Source organism: Oryzias melastigma, linkage group LG6, assembly GCF_002922805.2.
Source record: "Oryzias melastigma strain HK-1 linkage group LG6, ASM292280v2, whole genome shotgun sequence".
NCBI classification, from domain to species: Eukaryota; Metazoa; Chordata; class Actinopteri; order Beloniformes; family Adrianichthyidae; genus Oryzias; species Oryzias melastigma.
Window position 1 is genome coordinate 11,320,278 of NC_050517.1, and position 26,923 is coordinate 11,347,200.

The 26,923-nt window shown below is 41.1% G+C and overlaps 3 protein-coding genes across 7 annotated transcripts in view; 1 reads left to right on the plus strand and 2 right to left on the minus strand.

The window, feature by feature from the left end:
- ezh2 (enhancer of zeste 2 polycomb repressive complex 2 subunit) overlaps positions 1-2,006 on the plus strand; it is a 14,557-nt gene extending 12,551 nt beyond the window's left edge. For both annotated transcript variants that reach the window (XM_024282115.2, XM_024282116.2), the window contains one exon: positions 1,099-2,006. In XM_024282115.2, the coding sequence (XP_024137883.1) occupies positions 1,099-1,159 (61 nt within the window). In that variant the 3' untranslated portion in view covers positions 1,160-2,006. The remainder of the gene's footprint in view (positions 1-1,098) is intronic.
- mon2 (MON2 homolog, regulator of endosome-to-Golgi trafficking) overlaps positions 1-26,923 on the minus strand; it is a 448,157-nt gene that overhangs the window by 56,986 nt on the left and 364,248 nt on the right. The window lies entirely within an intron of this gene.
- On the minus strand, positions 2,344-25,984 carry LOC112152486 (cullin-1). Its single transcript, XM_024282114.2, has 22 exons — positions 25,789-25,984; positions 11,797-12,184; positions 11,181-11,355; positions 10,915-11,082; positions 9,560-9,610; positions 9,399-9,489; positions 9,125-9,288; positions 8,895-9,057; positions 7,413-7,543; positions 6,963-7,070; positions 6,790-6,896; positions 6,658-6,706; positions 6,460-6,591; positions 6,265-6,382; positions 4,920-4,996; positions 4,416-4,534; positions 4,238-4,343; positions 4,116-4,163; positions 3,121-3,203; positions 2,939-3,044; positions 2,761-2,874; positions 2,344-2,687 (listed from the first exon to the last, which is right to left on the minus strand). Exons 2-22 carry the CDS (start codon positions 11,937-11,939, stop codon positions 2,607-2,609), a joined length of 2,334 nt encoding a protein of 777 aa, XP_024137882.1. The 5' UTR covers positions 11,940-12,184; positions 25,789-25,984; the 3' UTR covers positions 2,344-2,606.

Below are 26,923 nucleotides of genomic sequence, written 5' to 3' on the forward strand. Positions count from 1 at the left end.
AGAAAAGAACCAAAGTTGTCTGTTTATCAGAGCCGTGCTCAAAGATAAAAGATGTGGAGCATCTTGTAAAGATTTATTTCCAGATCGGTGTTAAAAACTAAGAAATTCTGAACCTTTTTGCAAGTTGAAATCAAATTACCAGTGAACTGACTTTCCGGGTTCATTGTCGGTAGTGCAGAGATTCATATGTAAACTAAAGAGATCAGAGAAACGTTTGCAGGACGAACACTTTATTTTGCCCTTTCATTCTCATACCCAGAAGCCCTTTCACCACCTTATGTCATGTCTCTGTCACGCGCAGAAACCAAAGGAGAATGGAAACGGTGTTCCGTACACCTTATTCTCCAAATGAAACATCCAGTTTCAACACAAAACAACATTGAGGAACGACAATAGTCTGTTACTTTAGCACAAGAACATTAAACATTCTGAAAACAGATGAGTCAGCATGAAAGAGCTGGAGGAGATCTGGTCTTTCATGGAGGAAGAAATGACTGGAAGTGAACAGCTGCGAGGATATGGACGCCTTCATCAACAGAATCTGCAGAGATCCTGCAAGCCGCCATCAACGAATAAAACATTAATAAACTGAATCAAACAAAGAAACTTCCAAACGTTTTAAACTTTCGGTTTACCTGTTGAAATCCAAGACGCTTTTCACAGTTTGGTCGGTCTGCTTCAGCTCACGCCGTTCATTCGCTGGACTGTGGGCTCACTTCCATTTTAAGGTCGTAAATTTACCAGATTTAAAGTTGTAATTTTACGTTTATTTTATTTATTTATTTTTTTTGTGGCCCTAATACTATAGTTTTTTTTTTCATCTTCTGATGTAAAAACTAATAGCTTTTGTTAGCTCCCTCTGACATCTATATTTTTAGCTTTAGTAGTCTGCTGTTCAGCTAAATCTTCACATTTATACAGTTCATTTTAATAAATAAAGCATTTGTATCTTCCCTTCATCCAACTCCATAAACGATTTAAGAAAAGGCGTTTAGATGTTTCCTGTTTTGCTTTGATTAAGACGTTTTTGTCGTATAAAGTATCAGATATGTTGTCAGAGGAGGATCCGTCACTGATGGCGTTTGAACATCTCTGCAGGTACAGCCAGGCAGACGCTCTGAAGTACGTGGGGATCGAGCGCGAGATGGAGATCGCCTGATCCCGACCCCTCCCTCTGTGGCTCTGCAACACAAAGGCCTTAACAACAACACAATCACTTCAGGAAAACCGGCTGCTCCTCCAAACTCCGCTCTCTTCAGGAACACTGGGAATATTTGGACTTCTCGTCTTTTTCCTCTCCTGTGGGGCTCTTGGGCTGGTGAATGTTCTCAAACATCTCCCAAATGTCGGCACAGGAAGGACGCAACCCCCCTCCCCCGATCTTCAGGGACCAAAGTCCTCCAGCAGAACCGTTTGTCTTCTTTCTTCTTCTCAGATCTGAGTTCTTTTATCTTCCTCTGATGCTCTGCTGGGTTTCCCATCATGCCTTGCTCTGTTAAACCTGCTTTGATCATCCATCTGCATCTGGTTCTGGTTCTTCATTCTGGAACCAGATCCAGCAGGTGAGGGAAGTTTTGATGGGAACATGCCAGCATGTCGCTCGTGTCCTGAACAATCACCGTGTTACCTGGACCAGACCCCCCCACCCCTCGGTGCTTCGACCAGCTCACTGCCTCTTCAGGATGTCAGACGGGAGCCTCAGAGCGTTCCTGTCCTCTGGTGCTCGTAGAACCTCCGACAGCTCAGCAGCACCAGCTTCAATCCTCTGCTGACAAACGCGTTCTTCTGCATCTGTAAGTTGTGAACTCGGCTGGAGACTTCAGGGCTTCACGTGGTGCTTCTTCACTGGCAGCGTTCTGCTCCCGTCTGGGAAACGTGTCGCTCCGAGAGGTTCCTCTTCCAGATGCTGTCAGACCTCCATCTGTCTGATCACAGGTGCTGATTACTGTTTACAGGGATTTTTGTTTGTTCAAAGTGATGCAGAATAAAATATTGTGGAACATTGAGGTTGTGGGTTTTTTGTAGTTCATCTCAACACAAAACTTGACATGAACAGATGAAGAATGAGACGACGTTTAGAGAAATCTTTGTTTTTATTTATCACACATTTAGAAAATGAACCACACTATACAAATGTCCACCGTTCAGTAATGGATCTGGCCTCCTGCATGAACCCCGGGTCGGACGTCGCCGCGGCGGTTGGATCCCCGACTGACTCCTGTCATCCTTGCGTTGTGGCGCTCGCTGTGGTGCGGGTAGGCAGTAGCATGCAGAAACCTTTGGATGCGGCTCTCCTGACTGGCTGTAGACTAATTCAAACATTTGCACTATATGCAGAGAAGGTTTTGTTTGTTCCTCTTTGAGTCTTTATTTACAATAAAAGGATGAAGCGAGCGAGTCGTACGGATGGAACGGGACGGGCCGTGGCGCTGATGGAGGCTGGAGCTCCGTCATCACTGCGGGGGGGACAGGAAGCTCAGGTCTTCCTCAGGTCGGTGGGTCGCATGACTCAGGAATCCACACTTTATTATTCAGACAATAAAATTCAAAAGAAAAAAGTTACAAATAAAAACAAAAGTGAGTGGAGCGGATGGGTGCTGCAGCGTTCAGGCCAGGTAGCTGTATGTGTCTTTCTCTCCATCCACTCGCTCCAGGTACTCCTTCTCTATCAGGATGTCGATGCATTTCTGTCCACAAGAGGGAGACAGAGTCAACATGACACTTCTGAGCCGCTCCAGCTGATCAAGTTCAACTCCTCACCTTGATGACGGGAACTCTGGGTTTAAACCGAGACGACAGCTGGTTCAGGACCTCAGCCAGGAGCTGCTGATGCTTCAGGACCTTCCTCATCTTCATGATCCTCACTATAGCAGCCTGCAAGCACACACTGCTCCTGAAACAGCTCCAGCAGCTCTGAGGTTCCCCTCACGCATCTTACCTGGATGAGGAGCTTCCTGTCCTCCTCGATGTTCTTGTGGGTCGTCTCCTGCTCTTGTTTCTGCTCAGTCTTCATTGGAACGTTAATGTTCACCCTCAGCTTCTTACTGAGGTGGAGAGAGGAGAAAAGTCATCAAACTCTGATCATGGATCTCAGTTCCATGGGGTCCATCTATCACTCACTTCTTGTATCCCAGGAAAAGCTTGATGACGGTGTCGGGTTTGAAGTCCACCTCGTCCACGTTGGCGTTCTCATCCTCTAAAACCTGAAAACACCAAAGTCCAGGTTCAACTTTGAAGGAGCAGAGTCCGCTAAACTTAAGGGTGTAAAGAGAAGAAAACACAGATGGTTGTACTAACTGGAATTTAATTCATTCTCCTATAAATAAAACGATTTTCTTAAAATTATGATTTTTTTAAATTATTGTTTTATGCTTTGTCGCCCTCTGGTGGCTCCAGTTGGTAAAACAAAAGTAATTTGTGAAGATTGTTTTGGAAACCTGATCTTTAAAACTTTATTTTCTTTATATTGCTGACAAATGATAGTTGTAAACAAAACAACAAATAATTGTTTTTAAAAAGAAAGGTCAGAAAAAGTTCTTTAGAGCAGTCTGTAGGAGAACGAGGCTCCTGGTTGGTGGACCTGATCCTGGTTCAATCATAGATCTGGGATTAGGGCTGCCACGAATAGTCGACAACAAATTTAATACTCAATTAGTCGTTATTTTATATTGAATTGAGTCAGAGTGTAGTAAAGTTGAAAGTGATGACATTCTGCTAACTTAATGGACTATTTTAGAATTTATTAAGGTTTTTTAGGCTATTTTGGAGTTTAATATTTCAGCTACATGCTAGCTATTTTAGCTAACTTAGGCTTTTTTCAGTTTTTTAGGCTAATTTGGCATTTAACTAATATTTTAGCTAGCTATCAGCTTCAGCGTTTTCAGCTTCAGTGTTTTCAGCTATCAATTAATCTTCAGAATTCATCTTCAGCTATCAGCACTAGCATCTTCAGCAGCCAAATTCATCTTACAGCATTCACACTAGCATTATCACAGGTAATGCTAGTCACTAATTGGAATAAATAATGGGTGATTAGTCGACTATTAAAACAATCGTTTGCAGCAGCTCTATCTGGGATGGTGGTTTTGTCTGGAAAGAAAACTGATGACACTCACCAGCAGCTTGGACTTTAAAAGGATCTGCAGAACCTGAATCAGGATGTCCTAAAAAAAAAGAAAGCAGAAGCTGAAGCTGAGCAGCGGTGTGAGCATGGACGTGTCTTCAGGAGGACGCTCACAGTTTTGATCTGTGTGCTGTCGGTCAGCTGCTGCACCGTGTAGCTGTCCTCGGTGTTGTACTGCAGCAGGATGGCCATCTGGAAGGTGGAGGCCTGGAGGGTGTACCTGTGAACAGCAGCGTCTCTGAAGAGAACCGACTCCAGACCGTGTGCTGCCCGATTCTGAAGCCGGCTGTACCTGTTCTTGAAGCAGTTGGTGACCAGCTCTCCTTTGGACAGGTGATAGAGCCAGGTCAGCTTCCTGCCGCTGTGTCTGCTGCCATAAAACGACGTGAAGCGCTGGTAACTCCTCACCAACTGCACAAACAAGAACATGCACCAGATTCCAGAGAAATGAAGACGTTTTTGGAAACAAAACAGGGGAGCACTCTTCAATAGTTCAGGTCCTTCTTACACCAGTCTGACCTCATCCAGCCTTTTTGGTCTGTCTTTAGAGAACAGCAGAGGTTTGTATTCCTGCCAGTTTACCAACATCCCCGCCCTGGCATGTTCTGATTGGCTGGATACACCTGATCCAGGTAATCAGGTGGGAGGGCTAAGACAATCGGGACACCAAACAGACTCAGCAGCCTTTGAGTGAGGTTGTGCTCAGAAAAGGAGCTGAAAGCTCTGAAGGCCTCTGCAGGAAACCTCCGTTCAGTTCACATAACCATGACAGCACAGAACAGTTCTGGAGTTTTACCTCTGTGGGTAGAGCAAAGGTACAGGACTGCTGGAACGGCCAAGACCCAGAGCTCAGAACCTGGATGCTGAAGTCCACTGAAACCCACAGAACACGGAGAGTGGATGACAGATCTCTCACACTCACATGCGGCACAATGACAAAGAACAGGAAACGTCTTCTGAACGTTTGAACAAATACATCAAAGTTCATGATCAGCTTCAATTCCCATCCTTCAAACTGGAACTGATGCCTCCTGCTGCTGAAAGATAGATGTGGACAGGCTGCAGCTTCACACACAGCTGGACGTCCCCGGATCCATTCAGTTTAACCCTTAAAACACCACAGCTCTACTGCTTGTTCTTTGATTTACTGTAACTTAACTGTTAACACAAAGTAATTTTGTGTTTAAGTGTCACCACCGACGGCTCAGGTGTAAAAAGGTTAAAAACCAACAGTTTTATTTAACAAACTGAGATTTTAGTAAACTGAGATTTCACCGAAACAGGTGGAACTTTCAAGAGTAGAATTATCCTTTTTTTTAAATAAAAGCTGAAAGAAGAATCTTGTTCTACACAGAATACATAGAACTGCTGTTTGACTCGAAGTAACGAATCTCTTACATGCAGTCAGTGTCAGTTTAAACTTTTTCCCAATAATTGTGAATGAAAATACTTGTCTGCGCATCCATCTGCATGTGTCGTCTGCGTTTGCGCGTGCCATCTGTCGTCTGCGTCTGTCGTCTGCGTTTGCACGTGCCGTCTGCGTCTGTCGTCTGCGTGTGCCGTCTGCGCGTGCCGCCTGCGTTTGCGCGTGCCGCCTGCGTTTGCGCGTGCCGCCTGCGTTTGCGCGTGCCGTCTGCGTCTGCGCGTGCCGTCTGCGTTTACGTGTGTCATCTGCCGTCTGCGTTTACGTGTCGTCTGCGTTTGCGTGTGTCGCCTGCGTGTGTCGCCTGCGTGTGTCGCCTGCGTGTGTCGTCTGCGTCTGTGTCTGTCGTCTGCGTCTGTCGTTTACGTGTGTCCTCTGCGTTTACGTGTGTCTGCATGTGTTGTTTGCGTTTACGTGTGTCTGCATGTGTGGTCTGCGTTCATGTGTTGTCTGCGTTTACGTGTGTCTGCATGTGTCGTCTGCATGTGTCCTCTGCGTATGCGTGTGTCTGCATGTCGTCTGCGTTCATGTGTCGTCTGCGTTTATGTGTGTCTGCGTGTGTCGTCTGCGTTCATGTGTCTGCGTTCATGTGTCGTCTGCGTTCATGTGTCGTCTGCGTTCACGTGTGTCTGCATTTACGTGTGTCTGCATGTGTCGTCTGCGTTTACGTGTGTCTGCGTTTACGTGTGTGTATGTTTCTGCACGGGTGTGTACTCACAGTCCAGAGGCTCCGAGTTGCTCAGGTGTTTCTTGAACTGCTCGTTCAGGTCTTTGCTGACTCCGATGTCCTGGAACATGCGCTGCAGTTTGGACGTGTACTCGAAGCCGCATGCTTGCTGCAGTAGAACAAAGAGAGTGCTGTTAGCGTGCATGTGGTGGTGTGCGGTCCTCTACTGTGCTGCATGTAGCTCACCTTGAGTTTGGAGATCATGCTGGCCTCGGCGTCGTCACTGGCGCTGTTCTGATGCACCAGGCGCTTGGCTAGCATCTTGGCATAAAACTTTTGGAAAACGTCTTTGTCCTCGATGTACTTGAAGACAACCATCTGGAAGAGCAGACAGCTGAGCACCTTCTGCAGCGCGAACACATGCTAACCACTAAAGACTCTTACCACTTGGTTGAGCGTGTCCTCCAGTTCTGCCTCCTCTGGGTTTTTGGAGCTGAAGAGAAAATAAAAAATCAAAGATAAAGACTCTTACAAGCAACTGCATCAGTCTGCATCTCAAGTGGTTCTGACACAAACCTCTTCTTCAGCAGAGAGTCGCAGTATCTGGCCAGCAGCTCTGGAGACTTGCTGGATGACTGAGCCATCCTGGTGACAGCGTTGTTGTTGATGAAGCGTCCACATGCCTGTGGACACACGAGTCCTCAGATCTGTGCGGCGGGTCTCCAAAAACACTTCAGGACATCACTGACCTTATCAAGTGCCGCCACGAAGCCAGCGTCGTTGTTGAACGCAGACATGACCAGGGCGTTATACTTCTTGTGGACGTCCAGCGTGGTCTGGACGTAAACTTTGGGGTCCTGCATTAAACATCAGTGAACGTTGTAGGTCACATTTGCTCCAAACACTCTGAACATGACTCAGATCCTCAGTCAGTTTATGTCCAGGCTTCAGGCAGCTTCCTCCTCTACCTTCAATCTAGACGTTTAGAACTACACTCACTGGCCTCTTTATCAGGTCCACCTCACTAGTACCGGGTTGGACCTCCTTTTACCTTCAGAACTGCCTTGAACCTGAGTTGCTGCCATGTGATTGGCTGATTAGACATTTGCATTGACGAGTAGTTGGACAGGTGTGCCTAATAAAGTTGGGTGGTGAGTGTAGTGAGTAACTAGTATCAGAACTGAGAAAAGGGCGTGTACATTTAGCGCGGCTTCTCCACACTTCTCGATGGCGGCCAGGCCTTGATTGTGGATGTGAGTCTCCAGGAGCTTCTTCAGTTCACCGAGACCGTCAGTGATCCGCGACACCAGGTTGTACATCCGACCCAGATCTGGGAACACAGAAGGTTCAATCATTCATGCAGGGTGAAGGAGATCCAGGCTGAGTTATTAAAGATCAATTTAACTAGTGATGTCCTGATCCGATTCTTTTTGGCCCGATCTGATACAGAGTCATTTGATTTTGAGTATCTGCCGATACCGAGTCCTGATCTGATACTCTTGTAGCACATTTAAAAAATGAAGACATTTAATAAAATACAAAAGAGCATTAAGGCCGCCAAAAAAATAAGATTACGACTTATTTTGTCTTAAATTTATAACTTTAGGTCTCTTAAATTTAGGACTTTCATTATTGTAACTTTATGAGAAAAAAACTCTTAAATTTACAAGATTTAAAGTCGTCAATTTATCAGAAAAAGTTTTTATTCTAATAAATTAACAGTTGCAACTTTTTTCTTGTAAATTTAAAGTTTTAAAGTCACAATTTAAAAAAAAGTTTGAAAGTAAACTGGTCCTAAAAAACAGATATATTTCATAAACGTTATGTTAACATTCAACACTTAAATAGAGCATTTCTGTAAAGTAACTTCAACAAACAAGTAAAAATAGTGTAACTATTGGCTAAAAAAATGTTATCTAGAAAATATTGGTGATAATTAGTCATCAAGTTTGGTGATTTTAAGCTTTAATATCTTCAGAACTATTGAGACTTTGTTTTAGCATGAATATGAGTATTCATGGCTAGCTAAAATCATTACAGCCATTTATTCTTTTTTTTTTAAGATTATGGGATTATTTTTTAACCTCTTGTTTTATTGCCGCAGAAGTTATTTTTTCTTAACTTTTATTTCTCTGTCAGAAAAGTAAAACAAGCATATCAACAAACAGCTCGGGTCCTAAGGAGTTAAATCACAGAGCTAGCGATTAGCGCAGTTAGCGTCTGCTGAGTAGTCGTCTCTGTCGGTTTAACATTAAAAAGAAACACAATCCTGGTCTTTTTTCTGTTGAAATGGGTTAAGACAACTCAGTCAAGACACTTGCTGTCAGTTTAAAGCGTTTTTAAAAGAGTTATGGATCCTAGAAGTCTGAATCTGTGAACATTTTGCTAGCTTGACTGAAGTGTTTTTGTTAGCCTGAGGGTTGAACTGCTGCTGCGTCCAACAGCAATAACGTGCTGATCCGTTCATGACATGCAGACTTCTAGTGGAGGATTTATCTGGAATAATAAGCTAGAAATATAAAGCGCTGATCAGAATAAGAATAAATTAAATGTTCAATACTGAGCGGGGGCAACAACCGAGTCGTTCTTGTTATACACGTGATCGGGCCTGAGTTTCGATCACGTGATCGGATGAACTATGAAGTCGTAGAACTAAAACAGCGGAGGTTCTGTAGGTTCACCTTCGTTCTTGTCTGCATCCAGCAGGTTCTGAAACTCTGTGTGGAAAATCTCCAGGTGTTTCTCGATGAGGACCTGCTCACACTTCCTGGCCAGCTCGTCCTGAGAGGACTCGTGGAGGTAAACTTGCACGCGCCGTTGCTCTTCCAGCAGCCGCGCCTCCGCCTGCATGAACGCACAGAATCAGCAAAACCTCCTGTAATGACCTGAGGGTAGGACTTAGGAGGCCGACCTTCTTCATATACTCTGTGACCGGGTTCTGCTGCAGGAACTCGGTGCTCTCACGCGTGTAGAAGCGTTCTGTGTCGGTGAGGAACTGGCACTCAAAGTACTCCTTGTAGACGGAGAGTGTGGGGCCTTTGGTGAAGGCGTCTTCCTCATTCAGACCCAGCTCAACTACAGAGAGGAAAAGCTACTCATCAGAACTTTCAGACACTCCTGAATACCAACCACTGTAAGGATCAAAACTTCCAGACTCATTTCTCCTGGTTTCTTCAAGTACGTACCGTAAGACTGGACAACTCCACTGATCAGTCTGGTGTTGATAGTCTCTCCGTTTCTCTCTCTCTCGATCAGCTTCAGGACCGCGTTTGTTACCTGCAGGACATTTGGGTCAGCTCTGCAACACAAACCAGAACCTGAACAACCACAAAGAGAACAAACTCACCTGCTTGTTGAGGGGCCGGAACAAACACTCCCTCCAGGTTACGAGGGCCAGCTGGGAAGAAACGAGAAGCATTTTTAGTTCTTTAATGATGACATTTAAAGCTGCAGGCTCTCTACATCCTTCATCGACTTCGACAAAAACGTTCCACAGAGCAGCACAGATGAGCAGAGTTTTACTCTTAGCAAGCGCCTAACTAACAGAGAGTAATGTCATTTGATCAGACAGACATACCCAGATCCAACCAAACATGAAGACGTGAAGCGGAGCTGCTCAAAAACAGCTCCTGAACAGGAACGGGTTCAAGTGAAAAAAGGACCAACAAGACTTCTTGAAGCACACAGTGTGTTTAAAGCTTAGCCAGTTCAAAGGTAGTGTTTATAAGTATGTAAACAAGTATGACTGCTCAAGAATCCATTTTCAGAACCCGATCAATCTGTTTTGAGGTCATGGGGTCACTGTATCCTGGTTACTGTTGAGTAAATGCAGTGTACACTCTGAACAGGTCACCAGCCCTTCTTTCTTTATTCCTCCGGTTCAGTGGCATAGTGGTAGAGTGTTCAGCCCCACACACACAGTCTGTGTGTGGGGTGGGGGGTCGGAATTAAAAACTGTTAGGAAGGATGATCAAAACACATTTTGATAGGACCAAAAGTGCTTCGATCAACCTTAAAGCACGGAGTAGAGGTGATAATCTGCAACAAGGGCACTGGGTAAACGGTGAATGGACTTCAGGAGACTGCTAAATTCACCGCTCGCCGCCTGTCAAACACGCGATTCTTTTATTATTGTCTCGACAAAATGAGAAGAATATCACAGTTCAGGAGACCCGAGCAGGCTGCCCCCGCTCCCTGCAGCGGCTTTCTGTCTGCCGGCACGTTGACCGAGGCTGGCTGCAGCCAGGGAGCCGCCACAGTGCGACAGGACAATAACGCTCATATTTGATAAGTATTTTACCACTGATCAGGTCACCGAAAACGTCACATGCCCAACTTCTGTGAAATGCACCCAGACATTCGAGCGCTGCACGTGCTCGTGTTCTCCCAGTGACCGGTCTTATATGAGCCTGCCCACTTTAACCGGAAAGGAGGATTGGCTAGAAGTTCAACGTACTGAACAGAGTGGAAGTGACTGACATGTCCTGAGAGAAATGGACCTTCACTGAAACTAAACACCAAAATGAGGAGCTGATTGCAGCAGCTTCTTTCGTAAATCATAACAGTTCCTACACCAACACAAAAGTCAACATCGAATCTGCAGGAAAACAACCGAAAAGTTAAAGCCTGAAGATGTTTCAGCTTTCCAATCTAAAACCAACACTTTGATGGAACAACCTTCCTCGGCCTACGCCCACTCACCGAGTAGATCTCATAGATGCCCTTTCGTCCCTCGTCACACTCCCGTCTAACCCAGTGGCGGTTGAGGTAGGCACAGATCCCGTTTAGGACCTTACTAGAGAAGCGATAGTCCTCCCACTGCTGTGTGTAAAACTTCAGCACGCACTCATCCATCAGGTCCTCTCCATCCTGCAGACAAGCAAGGACAGAAAAACAGGTGGAAACCGTCAGACGTCACAGGAAGTTTATCCAAACATGCTCGTGACCCAGCATGGGGGAGCACCGACCTTGAGTAGACTCGTCAAATAGTTCTTTAGGAACTCCTTGAGCCGCTTGTAGAGCTCCAGGCCCACAAACTGAGCCCCACCTGGGGTAGTGGACTTTTTGGAGGGCTTTGCTGGAGGCACAGATCCGCGGCCCTGGCTGGACTGATGGACGCTGGTACAATAGTTATATACATGTCTGAGAGAAGAGTCAAGAAAAAAACCTGAAGAGGTAACACATGAAACTGAGATCTAAAACGCTGAAAACATCTGAAAGAATCTCCTCTTTCAGCTTACATTCAGGCTGAGAGGTGAAGTCGAGCTGTACGTTTATTCCAAAGCTGTATGTTTATTCTGTTGCATCAGGATGAAGTAAAATCAAGAAGTGAACGTTAAACATGGACAAAAATGAAGCCTTTAAATTAAAACTGCCTCTGAGTTTGTTTCAAGTAAAATAGTCAAATTACAGTTTAAAAAGTGCCTGCTTTCAAAAACACTGCAGCATGAAAACAGACCCAGGATTCTGGTAACCCTGCACAAAGACTTGTGGGTAATAACATCTCTACCGCAGTAGCTGGTAAGTAAACTACCAGCTTTACCCCATAAAGCCACATCCAGCCTCCACTCATTCACAGGATACGTGTAGAGTTCCATGTAGCGTGACTTGGGCATGCTTTGCCGCGTGTACACCTTCTGGATGCCGGCCCGCAGGTCGTCCCATATCTGGTCCAGGCCTATCTGTTTCAGTCCGTGGGGGTTCTGGGTTCTGTTTGAAGACATCATAAAGCCCCTTGTCCTTTCCTTTCCCAACCAATGCCCTCCTTTTCCTGCTCCAGTGAGCGTTGTGCCCCCCCCCAGCTGGTTTCAGTCCTGAATCCTTGGACCCTCAGAGTTTGCAGTCCATCTGGCGGCAGCAGCAGCGGAGTTTCAGGAAGCTGGTCGTCAGTGATCTGATGGGATGCAGTCCCTCGCTGCACGCCCGGGTGGCGCTGTCTGGCCTCCTCCCTTTGTAAACGTCACCAGATGACCTAAGAGGGAAAGAATTGCCTTAATGATTGTGGACAAACCAAAGCAGATTTTATTCAGAACCAATTCAACCCCCAGAATAAAAACCCATTCAGGATGTTTCAGTTCTCATTCTGTTGACTGGGTCATTAGTGCAGCAGGTGATGTGTATTTACCTGCTGACACCTGGCTCTGAGCCCTGCAGGCCAACAGCGACCTGACGTCAGTCAGCTAAAGACAGATTAGTCCACTTCTGCGTCTCCCTGACTTCCCCCAGAGCACTGACTGCACTGACCAACAGAAACCACCGTTTACATCCAGTGTTGTTACAGAACAGACACACACAGGTTAGCTGTTACAGCTCAAATTGTGTTCAAACCCCCTTCTTGACATGAAGAGGGGCACATGCCAATGTGTTCTTGATTCATCCTGTAGTGCCAGTTCTAAAAACCTAAGGGGACCCACAAAGTGACCAATCAAACAGAGAAAATCTGTCATGAGTGGTTATCAGAGCACACTGCAGAACCATGATGGGGAAAGGCGTAGTTCACGGTGGCACTGATGACAGCCACATATGATGGTGGCCTAAAGCTGTAATTTAGTGCTGACAGGATATAGAGAGGCCCAAGTAACCGCTATCAGTGTCTGTGACAGAGTTGGAAAAGGAACCCGCCTCTAGAAAGACTGCAACACTTAGAGAGTGTAAAGGAATTGCCCTTAACATATCTAACAAAATTCATAAATTATAAGTCAAGTCCATGAACGGGGTTTGGGGCATGGTGGCACCCAACTGCCACATTACACTGGTCTCTTAAAAAAACCCTGCAGGTGGGGGGCACACGGGGAGGGATGCCACATCATCTCTTTGGGCTGAACCCGACTGGGACTCGTGGGAAGAACCACGGCCGCTAGCAAGCCCCAGAGCAACGTAAGAGTTTAATACTTTTAAAAGGGGTTCTAAACTCTCAAACCTCTAAAATCCCTCCACCACGTTATGGTGGAGGTTCATAGATCAAGAGGAGCCAGTTGAGAGGATATGCCTCCTGGAAGCCTCCCTGGGGAGGTGTTCCGAGCATGTCCCACTGGGAGGAGGCCCTGGAGAAGACAAAGGATTGGAGACACTACGTCTCTCATCTGGCCAGGAACGACTCAGGGTTCAACCAGAGGAGATGGAGGAAGTGGCCAGAAATATACCACGACATCAATCGCTTTCTTAGCTTTAATTTGAGCCATGTTTAGTGATAATCGGTTAAAAAATGAGGGAGCTGGCTCAATTTTTGTGGCTGATGTCCGCATGTCTCACATTAAAAAACAGTTGCGTTCTGCTACACACCTAAATGCATAGCAATGGCACCAGAGCGCATATGTCTGTGTCTATAGCAGCAAATAGCCAAGGGCCAATCCAGTAATATTTATCAATGCAAGAGACGCTGCTTTCGTAATGCCCGACAACGGGGCTGCCGCCGCAGCTGAGGGTTTGAAGGCCTGAAGGGGACCAGAGTCTGAAACTGGTAAAATGCTGCTAGCATCATAGCTAATAAAGGCTAACGAATTAAACAAACAATGCCAAGTGAAATGTTCATTAAATCCATCACCTCATAATGCATAATCATAATGCTAATTGCACTCAACCTCTGTTCCCTAACTTCATAGTCCACTGGAACGTTTTGTAAGCCAGTAGATGTTTGACGACTGAAGGCAATACAGCTATGAGCCATGCTAAAGCCATGCTAAAGCTAACTCAATAACGACTGACCGTTAAAGAATATAAGATGGGTGGGGCTTTTATACTGGAGCTGCAGAGCATGATGACTTGAAACTTTGAGTTAAACCAATCAGTTAACCAATCACAAAACTCAGCTGCAATTGATCTGTATGTGTGACTTCAGGTGAAAGGCATTATTCACCTGTAAGTGAACAAATTCATATATTTACATTCAGCCATATATTAATTATGGTGAGATAAAATGATATACTGTTAATGATGCCTTCAATGTGGATTAGAAAAACATCCTTAATGTTTAGTAAAAACATCAAATGTAAGAAAATAAATCATTTTGCTAGATCCATGTACGTTGTGTTTATATGAAAGCAGGTCAATGAAACGTTCAGTCAAGTGGATGATGAACTATAATGGAGACATTTACAGGACAAGGCTTTAAACTATGAGAACACATCAGTGAAGGTAATGAAATGTAACTGTTAGGATGAGAGCATTGAGGCCTACTATGTTGACGTTTGTGTTCGTAATTATTGGTGCTGCAAACTCAATAACCTTGAAATGTGAAAAGACTGTGGCTGTTGCTGTGTGAATGCAGCCAAAGAGTGTGCAGAAGGCGGGTGGATGAGTAAAAACTGCTGTGTACATGTAGGCAGTGTTGCTATATTTGGAAGTACCAGGAGGCAATGCCAGTCTCTGGCCATTCCCAGCCATTAGGGCCGGAGACTCAGGACATGTGACACAAATGGAGTAACTGTCAGTGAAGGAGGGGGGCGTTGCAGGAGCTGCTGCCTTCAGTTTCTCTTAGGACTGTGACAATGAAGACGTGCGAGTGACTTCAGTGATGTGGCAGCTGTTCATCAGGTCGTGACTGTAAGAATGTGAGGAAGAAAGTGCTGATATTTGGTTTTTAAAGAAGCTAATGAACATGTTTTTGCTCAGGACATGTTCCTGCAGCTGATATCCAACTATATTTAGGCATTCATAAATCATGTTCAGAGACAAATCTTAGCCGTTTTATACACAGTATTCACTTCCGAGGAGGTTGAGAATGCCTCTTTTGTGATAGAACTGTGTAATTTCATTGTAAACAACAACTAAAGTAAAAAACAAACAGTCATGTCCTAAAAATTTCCACCTTTTATAGATTGGAACAGAACTTGATTTTAGAAAGGGAATTAAATATCAAAACAAGCTTAAATTATCTAATGTAAAAATAATTTTATAAGGTAAACTTGGAAAGGCAAGCATTATTGCAAAGAGAAAATACACAAATGCTAGAAAATGGTTCTGCATTACTGTTTTGTTTAAAAACCTTCAACCCAGAAACGAAAAGGATGTGCTTTCTCTTCTCTGTTTTTAATCTAAAGTAAGAGTAGCCACTGCAGGAATAATCCTCAGCACTGCAATCGCTCAGCCCAGACACTGCAGTATTTTCGACTTGTGCTTCTCTGAGCAACACCCTGGCAAAGATGATAGAGAGGCACTGTGGGCAGTGAGGCAGAGGAGAAGCCTTGGGAACACAAAGGCTTGGATAGGCCTTCATCACTCACTAATATCAGTCGTCCACTCCACGCCCAACTTCTGTCTCCAGCATCCATCCTCCCACACAGCTCTACATCTGCATCCACTGCTCTGCACCAACACAAACTCACCACAACTAGTGCTGCCACAAAGGATTATTTTAATAGCTATTTTAATTATTTTTTACGATTAGTCGACTAATCAGGTCATGTGCAAACTGGATGTAAAACACACATCTTAACCATTATTAGCTAAAAACTAGATATATATCATTACCTACAATAATGCTAGTGTGAATGTCGTAAGCTGAATTTGGCCACTGAAGATGTTGAAATTAATAGCTGAAAATGCTAAAGCTGATAGCTGAAAACGTTAAATTAGCTTTAAAAAAAGGAAAAAACATTAGCTAAACTAAAATAGCCTAAAAAACCCTTAATAAATGCCAAAATAGTCCAAAAAGTTACCAGAATGCCATTATAACTTTCAACTTTACTACACTCTGACTCCATATAATATAAAGTAACGGCTAATCAACTATTAAATTAGCGTCAACTATTTTAATAGTCGATTAGTCATCAACTTTCTTCACTCCAAATAGAGATATAAAAGGTTAATTCATGAGTCTCAAACAGTATGACATGAGAAAACAAGAAGACATCATGTATATATGATCCTAAAAGATGTTTTAAAGCATCTCATTGTGTTCTTTGTACTTTTGCTGACTTTAGTCCCACTCACACCGGCAGACGACACACCCCCCGTCCATTCACAAAACGTATATGTGTGTGCACGTTTAGGTTCGTGAAAACAAGAATCAAACTAAATGATGCATTTTAAAAATGAAAATGAATCATGGGACGGATGACATGATACACAAAAAGCACTTCATACCATCCATTATCTGATGATAATTTGGGTTTGCAAGGAGAAAATTCAATCAAATAAACTTAATTGTATGACGTGTAAAAAAAAAAGAATAGTTTTATAATCTGCAATGTGGAAAATACATAAACTCTATGTGGAGTAGAAGAAAACATTAAAGGAACCAGTCCCAAAAGGAACCATCACCTTTTTGTTTACAAACTCAATCTCATGACTCTCAAAAACTATAAGAACAGCAAAAATAGTCTCCTCTTTCCCGTTCTTTTATTTGTTTTTACCTATTTAAAACATAATCAAGCAGAGAATGGACTTTGAATAATAAAATTACCATTCATTCTTTTTTCTTTAGGTTGTAGTAAGGTTGGGTTCCCCTCGTGTTTGCTCCTTGGTTGCTTTTTTTAAAATCATACTTTAATAATCTATCACCACTTAAATCTGTGTATGTAGAATACACTTTACTTACATAGTCTAAAGACATTTTCTTTTAGATTTTAGTTGTTGTTTTGAGGATCTCTTAGTGCTAGAGGCCATCAACAGGACATCCTGAGTTGTTTTTATTTGTTTTGTTCAATTTCCTTAAATAAGCAAAGGACTGGCTCTAAAGAAAAGGTTTGGTTAAAATCTATTTGACACTGACTATAGAGGTGTAACAATTCATTTTAACGGTTAAATTCATATAATAATCAATGGTTGACGATCTGATTCATAGTTGATCTTGGTTCATTTTGAACAATTCAATTCAATTCAGTTCACTGACCTAAAATGGATCAGAACATCTTTATCTAAACTTCCACCAGTGTCGTAAATAGCTGCTACTGAACAGTGCAGCTGAAGTTTTCCAGATTCTTGTATTTCTTCAAGATAATTAAATATGTGTACAAACAAACAAGTAAATAAAAACGAACGTTAAATCCATTCACATTTTAGCTTGATCAAGTTCAGCCCACTGTGCTTGGTCACATGTCTTTGCTAAACTCAAAGTGTTTCCACAGGTTGGACTGAAATGATGGCTGATCAGTTTTTGCTGCATCACATGTGTGTTGTCAGCTGTGATGGCACATTTTTAGATTGTAAAACAAACCTATCATGCCTCAATTAAAATGAAAAATCTCAATATTGATTATAGTCTTTTTATTTCATATTGAAATGATTTTAAAATGTTGTGGGTTGATAAGATTACTGGTAAGAACTTGCCTCAGACAGATCGATCTAGAATAAAGACTGATTCATTCATTAAGGGTGTATTCAGACTGGGAAGTCCGTTGATTCGATCGAGTCCACTTATTTGTTCCGGATCGAGTCCTGAGGATTACATTTGGTCTGTGTTCAGACTGGCATCTACCTGAGATTTCTATTTCGGTCCAGCACTTCTAAACAAAACCATCTGACTAAAGATCTCTTCAGAGATTGGCCAGCAGTTATGGAGCAGGTTAAAACAAAAAGAGAACGTCATTGCCAGGATTTTTCACTTACTCAAACTTTCTGGTTTACAGTGGAACCAGCAGCTTTAATGTAACTTCTGACCAGAATCCATCTCTGCTCATATCCAACACACCCCTCATAGACTCAGAGTCCAGTCTACTTGGTCTACTAGGATGTTTTTTCAACCAAAAAGCCACCAAACTTGAACACTCAAGGATCTAATTCATCTCTTATGAGTCTAATCTCTGGTTGTAAGAATGATGTCCTTCATCGGAGTGCTTAGATCAGATTTCAGATTCCCACAGCAGGAGGCACCACATATGTACCCCCCCCAGTATCTGACCTGAACCAGTTCCACAGCCCTGTCATAACAACCAACAGCTTCATGTTGAGAAACTAGAAGTTCATATCTGTTGATCATCATGAGGAGCGTGTTCAGGACTGTACTTCTTCATTACACTGCTGTAAAACTTGCATCATTGCCAAGGAACTAATAAAATTGTTGTTAACACACAAACTAAACCCACAGGGTTTTTAAGGTTCAGGTTAACAACTCTCAAACTTTGACTAAAGATTAAAACTAAATACAGTTAACATTGAATCACTTTGAGCATGACTGCATATTTGTATTTTATTCCACTGGGATTTATTAATAAAATAATCCTGAAAAAAAATAAACGTGTTTTAAAATATGAAGCAGAAATCATCTTAACAGTCGAGTTTTCCTTTACATATACACAAGTATATATAAATAAGAGAATTAGAATTGTTAGGTTAAACGAAGGGTTTTATTTAAATAAATAAATGAAAAAACAGATAAAAAAAAACGGGACAATGTGAACATTTCTATAAAAAATGTGGACCAGCACTCTTAACCCTTCCACTCTCCTTGGTTTGTTTACATTAAAAGTAGAGTCATCTGGACCCCACAAGACAGTGAGATGAACCTTTTTTATCATTGATTTTTGAGTTTCACTAATGTCCATGGCAGACATAAAATCCTGTCCACCTTTGTCCACATTTGTCATGGAAGGAATCACACATCAATATGTGGTTGGAGTTTCTGGACCCCAAAGAGAGAGGAAGGGTTGAAAAGTTCCCCTCCAACTATATATTTTCTCTTCTGTAAAAGTGTTCCCGGTGGGGTTTTTGATCATTAAGTTTTTAGCCAAAATCAACAAGTCTGTTATGTTTTTTTAAGACATTTTCTGCAGAAATTCGCCACTGTGTTGTGGGTGGGACTGTTGGCGCAGGAGTTAGCCTCAACTCATTTCCCATCAACCCTTTGCTCACAATCTTCTCTGCTAGCTTATAGCATATGACAAGCCCAAGCTAACAGAGTAGGGAAAAAAAAGAAAGAAAGCAAGATTGGAGTTATCCAGCCGCAGATTTTAGAGCCAGATTCCAGCTCAAATGAGGAAAATGAAAATGCTGATGGATCTATTTGTTTGTCAGTGGATGATTTAGAAATGTAGTTTGATTTACAAGTTAAAGTCTTGCTCAGATTAAACAAGTAAACTGTAAAAAAAAAAAATCCTCAGTCAAACATAGATGGAATAGCGCTCTTTCATTTGCTTCTGTTTATCACCAACATGTAAATGAATCAATAATTTCTGCTTCTACAGTAACAAGGAAAACTTTGTCTATTTTCACTCACTCCCGTTTCTCTGGGATGCACAAAACAACAAAACTAGCCCTCCAGAGCACAAACTGGTTTAAAGAGACAGCCAAAAACATTTAGATTGTAAAAAGAACTAAACTATTGTTATAAGTCTATAAAAAGCTAATAAAGATGGGTCAAACATTATCTTTGAGATCATAAAAAGCATAAGACGACTACAGCTGAATATTGCTGCTTTAATAATGAATTCATTGCTTAGAACTGCAGGATTCTGTTCTTCAGGGCAGCTGAACTTTAAAGGTTGATCTAGAAGATGATCTGCTGCTCATCCAAGTATCAGTTCTAACAGCACATGGAGAATTCCGGTTATTTAAGTGCTGACTGCTTCAGAGGTGTGGCTGAAAGCAACTGGACGCCATGTGAGCCGATGCAAATGATTCAGTGCTGATCAGAATGTCAGCTGATGCTTTGTGGGGGTCTTTGGATGGCTTAGAGGTGAGGGCACTTGTTAGTGGCTTCATTGTTTATCTGTATTATGATCCTAGTCTGTTGGGCTACATGTCAAAACAGGATTGAAGATGGTGAAGGGAAATGTCTCAAACCCCTACTTCAGTTAAGAGATGTCTCCATTTAATGTTTTCCAAATTCCTCTAGAAACCATCATCTGTCCTGAATGTGATTGCTGTCGTCACAGGACTTTTGCTTGTGTTTTTTATTTTTACTTATATTTTATTTACAATGTTTGCCCTTTTATGTATGATTACCCTAAATGCGTAAAAAAAACCCAAGAACAATAAAAATAAAGTGTTAAAAAAAGTCTACAATCAAAGTCAGTTTTGGAATAAAAATATAGTAATATTTAATTAAATTTGGCTGATTTGTACATAAAGTGATGAAGTAGTGAATCAGTATTGAATCTATTTAATATGATGACAGTGAGACCCAATTCTAATGGTTCTGGATGATGACTGGTGGCCTTCTAAACAGACAGACAGCCAAAGCTCGCTTGCATTCAGTTTCCAGCAGTTTTCTTACTCCTGCTACCATGATGAGAGCCCTCCTGAACGGGGTGGATGCAGGGAGTGGTATAATAAGCACAGTCCAGGGGAGGAAAGAGGCAGAGCAGTGCTTGTGGGAAAAAAAGCTCAGCTCAGTAAATCTGATTACCCGTGTCACCGTGTGTCCCGGCCAGACTGAACAACCTAATACCCTATATTTGGAGCATGTATGTAAACCACGGCAAAAAACCCAAAAACCTGCTAGGGCAGTGCAGACTCACAACAGCAGAACGCCTCAGGCTTCATTAAGAGACTGGTCTGGTTTCTTACAAATGAGGTTTACCAGCAACTAATACCAATGGATGTTTCTATGGGGATTGAGAGTTTTCTGTAATGTGTTTCACTAATTTTAATTAAACATACATTTATACATATAGTTTAGACTATTAAAACTATAGAGTTTGGAATTGGTTACTGCAGACACAGATGGATAAAAAAGGGAACGAACATGTTTGGAAAAGTGAGAAATTAAAGAGCAAGAAACAACTTTAAAAAAATGAAATCATTTAGGATCAGAATTGATGAACTGACAGAAGAAATGTCAGTTTTCTCCCAAACGGAAACTTCTGAAGAAGCGGGATATCTACCATTCACAGAGCAGTTTCTGTTTCACTACAGCGCATGGAGCCAGTCAGTGTTGACAGTCTGTTTGTGTACAGACTGGATGGCCTTTTCATGACTGCTACTGAGCCGCCACCGGCTGAGTTTCTGAGTGTCAGACTCCTGATTGGATGTTTTTATGACCCACACAGAAAAGTCGTGGAACTGACTCATAAAAATGAATAACGACTCAGCTGATCACAATGACTCACAAAACGTCGCTTTTTCAACAATTGCATGTTTGCGGGATGTTTATGAGGTTTCCCTTGGAAAATTTGGCAACAGAAGAGAATGTTAAAACGGGAGAAGCAGCTTTTCTGCTCAGTATCAAGATGCAAGCTCAAACTCCACTAAACATATGTAGAATTTTGTAAATCATTCTTTTTAATGACCCCGTAAGGGTTATTTGATTTAGTTCTATAGTGAACTACAGACTTCATTTGTAACTTCAGCAGTTGCAAACAGAAAATTGAAATCTAATATTATATTATTATATTAAAATATTGCAGTCCGACGACTAGAAGAGCAACGATGGAGGTCATCCAGCAGCTCGTCTTTTTCTTGCTTTACTTTTTGTACATCGTGTATAACAAGAATTTAATGTTTGAGGAAAGATAGCCAAGAAGAATACAGCCGTAAAGTGGAAAACGTTAGAAGATTTGTTGTTTTTCAGACATGCATGAGTGTTTTCAGAGTCAGACTGATATGTGTACAATCATTCTAACCAGGGATGTCCCCATCCGATCACGTGATCCAAACTCAGGCCCGATCATCTGGTTGATGATTTGATTGTTATTGGTTGTTGCCGCCGATCAGTATTCAACATTTAATTTATTTTTATTCTGATCAGCGCTTCATATTTCTAGCTTATTATTCCAGATAAATCCTCCACTAGAAGTCTGCATGTCATGAACGGATCAGCACATGTTATTGCTGTTGGACGCAGCAGCAGTTCAACCTTCAGGCTAACAAAAACACTTCAGTCAAGCTAGCAAAATGTTCACAGATTCAGACTTCTAGGATCAATAACTCTTTTAAAAACGCTTTAAACTGACAGCAAGTGTCTTGACTGAGTTGTCTTAACCCATTTCAACAGAAAAAAGATCAGGATTGTGTTTCTTTTTAATGTTAAACCGACAGAGACGACTCAGCAGACGCTAACTGCGCTAATCGCTAGCTCGGTGATTTAACTCCTTAGGACCCGAGCTGTTTGTTGATATGCTTGTTTTACTTTTCTGACAGAGAAATAAAAGTTAAGAAAAAATAACTGCTATGGCAATAAAACAAGAGGTTAAAAATAATCCCATAATCTTAAAAAAAGAATAAATGGCTGTAATGATTTTAGCTAGCCATGAATACTCATTATATTCATGCTAAAACAAAGTCTCAATAGTTTAAGAATTTTTAAATGAAGGTATGCATCACATTTTGTTAAAAATACTCAATAGTTCTGAAGATATTAAAGCTTATATCACTAAACTTTCTCTCACGACTAATTATCACCAATATTTACTAGATAACATTTTTTAGGTAATAGTTACACTATTTTTACTTGTTTGTTAAAGCTACTTCACAGAAATGCTCTATTTAAGTGTTGAATGTTAAAATAACGTTAATGAAATAAATAGGGAACAACTTGAATATTTTTTCAGGACTAGTTTAGTTAGATTTTTTTTTTATTCCGACTTTAAATTTAGCAAATTTACGAGAAAAAAGTCAGAACTGTTAAATTACGAGAGTAAATATTTAGGACTTAAAAAGTCATAAAATATACTCATTTTTTCTCATAAATTTAGGACTTTTAATCTTGTAAATTTAAGCCTTTTTCTCATAAAGTTACAAGAATACAAGTCCTAAATTTAAGAGATTTAAAGTTGTAAATTTAAGAGAAAAGAAGTCGTAATATTATTATTTTTTTGGTGGCCCTAATACTCTGTTGTAGTTTGTTAAATTTCTTCATTTTTTAAATGTGCTACAAGAGTATCAGATCGGGACTCGGTATCGGTCAATACTCAAAATCAAATGACTCTGTATCAGATCGGGCCAAAAAGAACCGGATCAGTACATCACTGATCCCAACACCACAGATTCAACACTAACTTTAGAGCAATGTGTGAATGGATCAAAATGCTGTTTTTTTATTATTATTATTCAACAGAAATGTTTAAAAATTCTCAAAGTAATATTACTATTAAAATATTGTTTCCACCACTAGAAACTTTCCATTTTGTCCTGATTACAAATGCAAACCAACCATAGTAAAAACTGTAGTCGTGTGGAGAGCAAGTCAGCCAGCAACATTCACTTGTAAACATCACTCAAGAACCGTTTGCTAACTATTTTTCACTACTGAAGTACAAAAAAAGCCTTAGAAAAACAACAACTTTTTTGCAAGGCATAAATAAAAAATGTAAGTAAAAATAAATCCAGGGAAAGCCAGCTGGTTGTGTAGGCAGTGTTTGTATTGGTTTGAGATGAAGGAAGCTGATGCTGTGACGAGTCTCCTCAAACTGATACATTCCACTGGAGGAGAAGCAGCAGATGTACAGAAGGACAACAGTCACTCCTCTGGTATTTTGTATCACTGCAATATTACTATAAAAAGTTAAATTATGAACTTTCTGATAATAAAGCTGTTTTTTTTCTACTTCCAGTTCCATCAAAATGAATCCACTCTTTAACTACGTTACACTAAAGGTAAATAATCAATAAAACTACCTTCTTGCAAAACAGAACCTGATCACTCAAAAACCAGGACTCTCCATCAACCTGAAAAGGCAACTTAAAAGAACAATATTATGCAAACCTTGATCTTTTTTTATTCATCACTAGTGCTGCCACAAAATATTATATTAATAGTCAACTAATCACCGATTATTCATTCTGATTAGTCGACTAATCGAGTCATGCTTAAACTGGATGTAAAGCACACATCTGAACCGTCATTAGCTTTAAACTACACATATATATATATATATATAGCATTATCTGTGATAATGCTAGTGTGAATGCTGTAAGCTGGATTTGGCCACGGAAGATGCTGAAATTGATAGCTTAAAGCGCTGAAGCTGATATCTGAAAACACTGAAGCTGATAGCTAACAATGCAGAAGCTGATAGCTGAAAACGCTGAAATTCATAGCTGAAAATCCTGAAGTTTATAGCTGAAAATGCTGAAGCTGACAGCCAGCTAAGATATTACCTAAATGGCCTTTAAACGCCAAATTGGCCTAAAGAATGAAGAAAAAAACAAAACAGCTTGGATGCAGCTGAAATGTTAGCTAAACTTCAAAATAGCAAAAAAAAAACCTATTAATAAATGCAAAAATATCCCAAAAAAGCGAGCAGAATGTCATAACTATCAACTTTACTACACCCTGACTTCATATAATATAAAGTGATGGCTAATTGACTTTTAAATTAGTCGTTGACTCTTTTACTAGACGATTAGTCGTTGATTAAGTCGACTAATCATGGCAGCCCTATTTGTCATTCACTAAGAAAGTAATTTATTGACAATGGTAGTTGAAGCTATCGCATGTGAGTGGGAAACAACATCCCTAAATATACTTTTGTCAATATAACCAGTCAGAATTAAGTTTAATCATTCAAAATAAAATAAAAAATCTAATTTGTTTTTGCCAAGACGCACTGAGTCTCTTCCATGCAAAATAACAATATCTCAAGGAAATATAAGCTAGTATCTTAAAGTAAAAAGTCAGCATTTAAGTTGAAAAAATTGGTAATTGTTCAAATTGATGCTAAATTCAACACTACAAAACAGGCAAGAGCATGGGAGACTTTCAAATTAAAATGTAGTTATTCCATGGTGGAATTGAGCTTTCATTTCTGTCTCTTGGTACAGGAAACATATAACCCCAATTTAAAATGTTAATTTTAAAAAATCGGAAAAATACAAGTTCCACCTCATTTATGTGCAATTAACCACATGTAAAAATAAAAGCTGATATGGCTTTAGTTTAAATGTTACCGCTTTGTCTATATGAAAACAAAGACGTAACTTAATATATATATATATATGAAAGAAATAAGTGTGTGAGCATGAAGAGATGGACTTCTCCATCCTATCAGGTGGCGAACTATCGGTGAGTTTTATCACCTGTCAGGACGCGGTGAAAATCTCATTCATTAGGAGATGACAGGCCAATTGAGTTATTAACCGAAAACATCTAATAATGATCATATTTTTGAAACAAAAGCTGTAAATCCTCACCTCGCTATATCCCGGGTGAAGAAATAACGCTTTAACGACGCCGAAGTGTTTCGGCTCGGAGTCCGAGCACGACACGGGCGGCGGGGCAACGATCCGACCGAAAGCGCCGATATCTCCCGATATACACTGAAGTTGACGCCGCTTGTCGAAACCACTGTTGTGATTATGGTTCAGTGGGCTACGACCGGAGTCTGACACTGCTACGCAACACCGCTAAGACTCATTAGCCGTCTCGGATTAGCTTGTTAGCCCGGTTGCTTGGCCCCTGTGTGAACTAGCCTTCGATTTACGTACGATACTGGATTTATATCCGCATTCCGTTAGATATATGTGCTATGTTTTTATTATGATCTATAAGACTCGTCTCTGTCGTACCAGAAGGCATCAATCGAGTCCTACTAAGTGCCTTGTGTAAAATGGCAGCCTAGCTTCTTGGGCTCTTCAATAATGAGTCAGGAAAACACTTCGCTAACCGCTTAGCTTTAGCAGCTAGCTCCAAGCTAACCTGGTTGTCGTTAGAAAAAACACACAAACAGTCAACGCTCAAAAGCTAAACTGTCTTCTTACCATTTTCAGGCTGTCGCTGTGGTTGTATAATCGCAGTAAGTGTGAATTTTCGGTCACAGAACGTGTCCTGCCCGCCGTCTTTCTGGTCAGTGAGTCTGCCTGGAGCGGGCTGCTAGCTGCGCTCGTTGTGCTGCTTCGTTCGCACAAAGATCATCTGAACAGCCACCGGATCATGATGCGTTCAGGTGCAGTCCGAAAGATGACGAAAAGTTCTCCCAAACTCGAGAGTATACAATGCTCTTTAAGAAAATAAATGGAATTAATACTTTGACACATAATCACATGGTTAAAATTAATGTTTTTACATTTCATTTTGATGATTTAAATATTGATGTATTAAGGGGTTGTCTTTTTCTTCCTTAACTACTTTGTTATAATTCTGTGGAAACATCAACTTTATGGTATTTACTATATGTATATAGATTTATTTTTTAATCAAAGGTTTCAAGCATGAATAGTCCTTGAAAATCGACCAACTCTGACAACATTTAATAAAACAAAGACTCGTGATTACCGTTCTTAGTTTAATAAAGTTTTTTTAATACAAAACAAAAACGCTGAGATTTACAAGGATAACTGAACGGAGCATTTGTGACGCATATGCGACCGAAAAACTACAATCATGGCGAAGCGTCTGTTCTGGACATTTGACGCATGCGTAGTTGTTTTAGTGTCATGACGTACTTTTCAAGCATATATTCCGACGGCACCTGTGACATTTAGTTTTATTTGCGTTTAGTACATTTGTTCAAGGCAATAGCACAGTTGTGACGTACTGAAACCAACAATTTCCGGTTGATTTGTGTGATGTTGGTTCATTAGAATGTCGATATCTTGACTGTATCTGTATCCTTCAATGATTTTGACACATATGGGAAACGTTCAGTTTACTGTTCTGTCAGTGAACTAAATGTTCTCTAAACGTAGACTGATGTCCCCTCATTACACGGAGCGCGACCTCTGCTGGCCAATGGCAGAACTACAAAGACACAATGTTAATCTGCTGGAAATGAAGATGATTAAAAAAAAGACACTGCTTATTATTATTTTCTGCGAATTAGTAATGAGATAATTTTCTACAATAAAAAAGACCAGATTCATGGAAATATTGGTCCTTTTAAACACGGAAAATGTC

What these genes read in the sequence shown, in the direction of transcription:
- LOC112152486 (XM_024282114.2), bottom strand. Translation starts at nt 11,939, where the DNA reads ATGATGTCTTCAAACAGAACCCAGAACCCCCACGGACTGAAACAGATA. An exon ending in TCACAGAGTATATGAAGAAG is followed by an intron (nt 9,058 to 9,124) that starts GTCGGCCTCCTA and finishes GCGTTCATGCAG; the next exon opens with GCGGAGGCGCGGCTGCTGGA. An exon ending in ACAGCACACAGATCAAAACT is followed by an intron (nt 4,164 to 4,237) that starts GTGAGCGTCCTC and finishes CTTTTTTTTTAG; the next exon opens with GACATCCTGATTCAGGTTCT.